General features: G+C 31.6%; 1 protein-coding gene across 1 annotated transcript in view; it reads right to left on the reverse strand.

The window, feature by feature from the left end:
* The window catches only part of LOC123712858 (sialin), a 50,455-nt gene extending 42,325 nt beyond the window's left edge, over window positions 1-8,130 (reverse strand). Inside the window, exons 1-2 of the mRNA XM_045666183.1 lie at window positions 7,974-8,130; window positions 2,919-2,974 (exon numbers count right to left, since the gene is read on the reverse strand). Of these exons, the coding sequence (XP_045522139.1) occupies window positions 2,919-2,958 (40 nt within the window). The 5' untranslated portion in view covers window positions 2,959-2,974; window positions 7,974-8,130. The remainder of the gene's footprint in view (window positions 1-2,918; window positions 2,975-7,973) is intronic.

An 8,130-nucleotide genomic window follows, 5' to 3' on the forward strand; every position in this document is an offset into this window, starting at 1 on the left:
TGTATTTAATTACTGACGTTCATAAGTGTACATTGAGTTACCTATATGAATAAATGATTTTTGACTGACTTTATCTATAACATTCAATATACACTATACAAAATATTAAAAAATATTAAATTCTATCAAATTAGTGACAATCACAATCTTTGTTTTTGTTAGTGACGTCGTAAATCTACTATGTAAAGGTATGTTCGGAAGTAACGACACGTCAACCTTGGCACGAATAATTTGGCCAAAGGCAATATTTTGTTTACAAACATTACAAACATTACTAGCCATAAACAAAATTGCTGTTTGTGGCTGGCATAGTTCAAGGGTATCAGACTCAACTGTTAGCGCATACTTTGAATACCAGATGAGATGATCGAACTCCTCCATGATATACTCCTTGGCGCTTTTCTAAGCGTACGACCAACTCCAAAAGAAAACCCACTTCTTATATTCCATATAATTTGTATAGGTTTTAACAAACTCCCAAGCGAAAATCTAATTTCGAATCTATTCGGTGATAATATTTTAGAATTATTAAATTCAAAACTCTTATTATACATAAATTAATCAATAAAGGGTTATAAAAATTATATAAATGTACAATTTGTATGACTTAAAACTTAGCGATTAAAAGAGTGGAGAAGAGTTTCCTGCCAGTTTTTCTTGCCCGCTCTACGCCCTTGGCTTGCGAACTGGTAGAAAGTCTAAATTTAACATAATTTCTGTTGAAGTTAATAAATGTGCTTGGTTACCTATATGAATAAAGTTTGAGTATGACGATCCAATAATTTCTAACGTACGAGTGTCACTTAGTTCTAAGTCTCGTCATGATTTTCATACCGAGGCCTTGCTTCTAAATCTTAACTATTTTAAATTATATACATTATTTTATTTTTTACTTATTCCATGTTATGAGTATACTATTAGGATCTTTAATATATGTTCATAATAAATTATAAATTTTCAATAAAATTAATCCAATTACTGTCACATAATTATAGTATTCTATATAAATATATATTAAAAGAAAATGTAAGGCAGCCATTGAATCAAAATGTCCCTACTAAGTTATAAAACCCCGCCATAATACAAGACCTAGCCCAAAGTCACGTAAAACCAAAAATATAATCTAACAAACAGCGGAAACTATTACAGACGCATGATAGTTGCGTTTATTTTCAAAATGGCCGCGTGCCAGATGTGACGTCACACATGCAGTGGGCGCGCCGATCTGTGTTGCCATCGTCAATATATTCTATCAAGTTTATTGTGATATAGTCCTTTGGGACTATGACTAAGTCCATTGCATTTTCATAACTTTGCTAGTTAAATTAACCCTACATCGTTGTTTTACTCAAAAATTTACGTCATCGCGAGATATTCGCGAATCAATATGACTCAGGGCCCTTGCAACCACTCTTTTAAAGGTCGTCGACACTATAAACAATGGTTGCCTTTGATTTTGGCTAGAAGTCAAAAACTCTTTAATTATTCTCCTATTTTATAAAATGGAATAATTAAAAAATAAGAGTCTAGAATAATTTAAGATAACAGGGAAACAATACTTGGTTGGATATTCGAACTACGGCCTTCCAACCGCACTTTAAGGCTGACAACACTAAAGTCTACAGTTGTGTGAATATAGTTCTTATTTACGCGAGTTATGTAACCTATCATTTATTTAAGTTATATATATATATATATATATAGTTAATAATTAGAAGCGCAAACTAAATTATATCACACTTGACGCCAAAATGAGTCCTTTACTTTTTCCCACACTCATAAATTGTAACAGAAAATTCTTACTTCCGATAATGTCCAATAAACCAATGACTTTCACTTGTATTGATGACTTAGATTTAAAAACCCTAAATAAGTCCAGTTAGTCTTTTGTTAATCCAGCGTCCCGACCCCTAATTTTATGTCAGTTAAACGATTAAAGTCAGTTGACACTCAGCTTCAAACAAAGAGTTTCATTTAACATATATTTCACAGCAACAACCGCCATCGAACTTAACACGCGATATATTTCCTAATCCTTTAAATGGTTTCATATTAAGTATCAAGATGATTACTGTCGAACTATAATGACATAACAGTGTCGTCATAACGAAAAAGGTCCGCACAGACTATTAAATTGTGATGTAGGCGTCTTTAGTCTGTGGTAGATTGTACTAACGTATCTTAATATGAAACGACAGTGAATGGAAAATAATTGCTGCAAATAAGGCCCTTATTATGACGATTATGGCAAACCCTATAGAACGGAAGTCACGAGATCTTAAAACGCGTGACTTCAAGTCATGGTTAGAATTAAATGAGGATAAGGCGGGATTGTTTGCAACCTTGCTGAACTATTTAATTCACATATATGACGTTAAACACGTTAGTTTCTTTTTGTAATTTCTTAAACTATTTTAACTGTTTTCAAACTGATATAAAACACGTATTGTATTTCAGCTTATTGAGCAAGAGTTGGAAATTTTGACATTTCTATAATGAAATAATGAGGCGTAATATAATGAAATATGTTTAGAAATCTGTGCGTTGGAAAGATTTATTTAAAGCAATTATCAATAACAATAGCACGGTGATTTAGTTTTATATTTTAATTGTGGATATATATTTTTGATGTAAAAGGAACACATACAAGGCTTCCATCGCAGCCCATGGATAGTATTAATTGTAACCAGCCTTTTAGGGAGTATGCCTTTTTTTAAAGTTAGAGATCGTCTAGACCTAGGAATCTGTATCCCACCATTTTTGGTTGCAAATTTATATTAACTGCAGGATTAGTAATAATTTGTTTTACTGTATAGATTAAGGTTACTCCATTGTCATTCGTTGAGTCCAACCACAACACAAACTATACTAAAAACACGACCAATCTATAAATTAGACAATAGAATAATAACGCTTACCTGTAAAATTCCTCGTAAATGACTTCTCTGTTTTAGCCATGTTGTATGGAATGAGTCTGTAACAAAACAAGTGAACGTCAAATTGTTGCCAGGTGCAAAAAACTTGGTCACCTTAATTGCCAACATGATAATTAGTAAGACAATATCAAATTATGACTGTTATTTTAATTATTTCGTGTAACAAAGCGACATGGAATATATTCTTATATTTGGAAAAAATATATGTAAATAAACTGAAAAACTACTGGATTATTATATATAGGTTTTATTTACAAAAAGCCGTTTGAAGCCAGGATTACTAAAATAAAAAATAGATATATAATGTGTTTATTCATTTCACAACATTTCATTGTAATGTGTAAGATTTGGGAACCCATTTAAGTATTTTACTTTGTGTCAGGGTTCCCAGCTCTTCCATAACAAACTTAATAGTAGGTTAATTCCAACAACAAAAAAATAGCATTCCTTTTTCAAATTTTTTGTTTTATCAAATGTTTTCTACACACCTGAGTGCAAGAGTGCGAGGGTGCATGTTAGTCAATATGTAAGTGTGTGGGTGAATGAGTGAGTGAAATATGTAAATGTTAAGATTGTAGACGGGTAGATATTTGGCAGATTACTTAATCTATTATAGATATAGTGTGTCTGTACTACTTGTATATTAGTTTCTAATATAGTATTCTGAGTCCTGTCCAATAAACGAAGCTCCGTGAAGTAAACGTGAACACGATACATCGTACCGAGTATTTGAGTATACCAATCTAGCTATCAATTTGACGATACCGTAAATTTTGTGGAACAGTACAAAGATGGCGGTAGTTTTAATAAATACGAAGGCGATGTGGGCCAACTTTATGTATGAGTGTATGTTTAATTAAATAAAGATAATTAATTAAGGGTAACTTTATTTGTTTTAATTTACTATAAACTAAGCTTATAAAAAATATTAATTTTTCCGCTGAGCAGGCGGTCTTTCCTCCAACTTTGATTTTGTTTTTGGAGTAGACTCTTGGGTCGTGGGATTCAAGTGCTAATTAAAGATTTCAGTTGGCGAGGAAATTATGCTATCATTAAAGATGTTACAGGGATCAAACTTTTTAAATGCGTTTAATTTTCTGTTTATCAATTTTTAATTATTATTATTACTATGTATGTAGGATAATTTTGTAAATACTGTTTTTTTTTAATAAATCAATACCTACAGCTCAAGTATAATTATAATATCAAGTTTAGACTGACCGGTTGTACCAGGAAACACAGTTTATTTATTTTATTAGTATTTTTAGTTAATGTATAGAATAAAAAAACTTAAACTAATGTAATTCACTGGGACCGATAATATCATTTACGTAGTGCATGCAATATTATCAGTTTTTTTTAATGTTTGCGCCGTGCGCCTCCTTGATATTACTTGGATATAATTGGATATTACTAAAGTGACCATTTCTTATTTGACTCAAAACGGGACTTGATTTAGGTCGAATAATATGAATTAAAAAAAAACACTTTTTTAAAGTTATTAATTTAGAAAAAGTTACGATAAATATGTACCCAAAATGTAAAGTTAGTTGAACAGAAGAACAAATTTGTTTTAATATAGCTGGTGACGATTTCAAATAAGTATGAAACTCATGGCACTTTCTATTACATTCTGCTGACCAAATTTTCGCGCGGTTTCTGGAAACGGGACTGGAACGTCGATTTTGCGTCCCACGGTTCATTTCGGGGACGCCGGGACTTGTAATTGGAAAAAGAAACAGTCCCGTTCAAAACTCTAGATCTGTATCTGCATTGAACGATGCTCTGAGTACACGCGAAGCAGATCCATTTAATGATAGTCTCCATGTCTTCAGGCGTAAGATGCTGCAGCCACTGTTGATCTGTGACCAATAGTGACCATTGCATAGTAGAAATATATTAAAATGTTCAATTGCACATTTGTATTTTTTGGCATGTATATTGTTTTTGTATGTCAAGTGTTTTCTGTGAGTGTTTGTATGTGTTTCGGTAGAGCCTTTTAAAATAAAACAGGACGTCTGGTCTTTTTAGGTATTACATACATACAAGTCGTAAAGAACGATAAAACTTAGAGTTGTTCAAAGGCGGAGCCGTGCTTTGACAAACTTAACAATACTAATTATAAATTAGTACATTGGTCATTAAATTACATAAACTATTCAAATTATTCGCAACTGACGCACGCAAATTTGACTTTTAAATTATAAACTACATTTAAAAACAAAGTTGCTGCTTTCTTCAAAAACAAAAAACTTGGCAATTAAAAAGAGTATTGCCAGTGCCTCTGCAGTTCTACGCCCTTGGTTTGAGAACTGGCAGTAAATGTAAAATTTTAAGTACTTAATGTATATTGATTTTTTGACATTCATAAGTGTACATTGTGTTACCTATATGAATAAATGATTTTTGACTTCGAAAATATTTCTATGTTGGTACGTTAAGTCCACATAACCTGACCATAGACAATTTTCTCTTTATTCAATATTAATAACCCACCGGGGCTTTAGATATCTGTTTTATTGGTTATTTATATATATATATATATATATATATATAGGTGATCAGCCTTTGTGCCTACGCTCAATATTTTTTTTATAACAGGCGGCAAACGGGCAGGAGCCACATCTGATATTAAGTGATATCATGGACACTCAAATTGTTAGAATACAAAATGAAAGCCACTCAAAAAAGAAGCAAGATAGTAAAGTAATAGAAGACATTGCGGATTTCTTCGCAATGTTTTCCATAGACAAGTGTTAATTGCATAGAAAGTAAAACTTCCCGTACACATTTACGCTATTCAATACAGCGGCGCCAAAGGCAACATGTAAAACTGCAAACTGGTTAGCGTACCGTTGTCTTGTCGGGACTGTCAGTCCGCCATAACGGCCCCTTACAAACAAATAATTCTAATTACTCACTCATGTGTAAATCTTGGATTGAGGTTACGGATTTTAACGCCTAAAGAAGTTTGATATTATCTATGCTTAAATTGGAGCGCGTCGAATACAATTTAAAATTTATTTGGAGTAAAACCTCCTTTGAAGTAGAAGAACAGAACATAACTTGACAAATATTTGTTTTAGGTTAAGATTATATTTTTGTTTTTTTTTTAGATTTAATATTTGTTTGTAAATGTGAGAACTTTACTAATACCTAGTGCTTACTAAGTACCTAAGAATACATATACATATTTATTTATTAACACTTATATACACAGATATATTACAGTTTACATAATAAAACAGGGAGAGCAACTGGGCTTATCGGTTTCAAGCGATCTTTTTCAGGAAACCAATGTAAAAAAATTACATAAGGCAAACACAAGAAGTACAAAAATAGATAAGACATACACATAGACAAAGCCAAAGGGACAAAGCAAAACAATTAAAGCATGTATAAACAGCGAACAGGACAATATAAAAAAAAACGATTCATATGTCCTTTTATTATATAGAAGTGCACATGCATCACGATAATTTTAGACCAATTTCAAATCAGTTAATACGAAAGTACAAATATCTCATTAAAAAAATATTTTAAACAAAGGTATCGTCTGAAATCTTTATTTGCTTATTTGTCCAGTTATTGTTTTAAATAATATTCAACCTTTACTTTTGTATTTCTTGGAGAACACAGAGAATCCTAAATGTTAAAATTCAACCGTATGAATTTTTGTGTTAGCTTGACGGTATTAATGAAATAAACACGCAAAATGACAAAAAAACAGTGTAATTCGTTGCGAAAAACGCTATTTTCGTACACCAAGGTCATTGTTATCGTCATCAATCGATCTATAAAGGGTACTTGCCATGGAAAACATTTCAAAGTTGACACTAATGCGGATAAGGTGCCCGGATTTTAAGGATTCGCCCAGTGACAAGCCCCCAACGACGTAACAAGAATAAAAAAGCCAGGACAGGCCAGTGCATGGCACGTTCACCGTTTGGGTCTCAAATTCATACATACTGTATATATGTTTTGCTACAAAATTGTATCTATATTGTACAGATTTATGTATCTAAGGCTGTACGTACGTTTAAATTAATTGCCACACATTAGTATTATATTTTGGTTATTTTTTAAATATATAGCTTTTATTTAAACAAACATAAGTTATGTATCGGAGAACAAAGTTTATAGCCACTATTAAATATTGATTTAGTATTTAACTGCCCATATAACGAGTTACTTTCCCTGTTAGAATTCCTTTTTACTACACTTAGTTAAGTTTATATTACGGCGATAAATCAATCACATTATTATTACAAACACGTAAAACAGAATCTAATTTATGCGTCAGCGCAAGCCGGTAACGACCGACATCAGTTAGTGACTGGGCATTTTTGTGATAATTATAATGTTCTATTGAAAATCAAAGATAAGCAACCGTGGTACTTCCGTAGAACTCGCCATGTTATCCACCTTGATCCAAGAAATAATATGAACGTAACATTTTGTTGAACAAATTAAAAGATTTTTGCTGACAAGGAATGTGTGCACAAATCCTTCCAGATGTTTAATTGCATAAAAAACAAAATATATTTACTAATATAATTAGCGAATTATGTTCTTATACAATTTTTTTCCACATGTTCACGTTTTTTTATCTTATACGATTATATGTTTCGATTGCAACAAACTGTAATTTAAGACTAAGAGTCGTGTTAATTCACTGTTCAAATAAGTTCTAAATCTTTTTTATGTGCCGTAGTCACCCTCATTTTGATAGCTGGATGCTTTCGACAGCTGTTCGGTATTACACACAATTTTAGCCTTTAAGCATTTAATTCTAAAGTTTGATTTAAAACTTAAATTCCATAACACTATTCCAGAAACGGTACGAGCCACGCAATTGATTTTCACTGCTTCGTACAAAATTATAACAAAAATAACTAAGACGTAATTTTTAAGACAATAATTGCTTAAAATACTAGAATTCTTCAATTAAAGTTTATTATGGACAAGAGACACTTATTGATCATTTTACGGTCAAATATTTAGTCAGGGAAAGTTAGGAATACTTAAATTACTCACCGTTAATTTAAAACACTTAAATAAATTCACAAAACTTAAAAACACACTAAATTACAACTTAAAATAAACCTTAAGTAAAGTTTTTAGTAATAAATATCAAGCTTAAAGTATCTAATCGAAACGCGAATGGAAATAAGCGCGCACCCGTCTCCGACAA

This window comes from Pieris brassicae, chromosome 8, assembly GCF_905147105.1.
Source record: "Pieris brassicae chromosome 8, ilPieBrab1.1, whole genome shotgun sequence".
NCBI classification, from domain to species: domain Eukaryota; kingdom Metazoa; phylum Arthropoda; class Insecta; order Lepidoptera; family Pieridae; genus Pieris; species Pieris brassicae.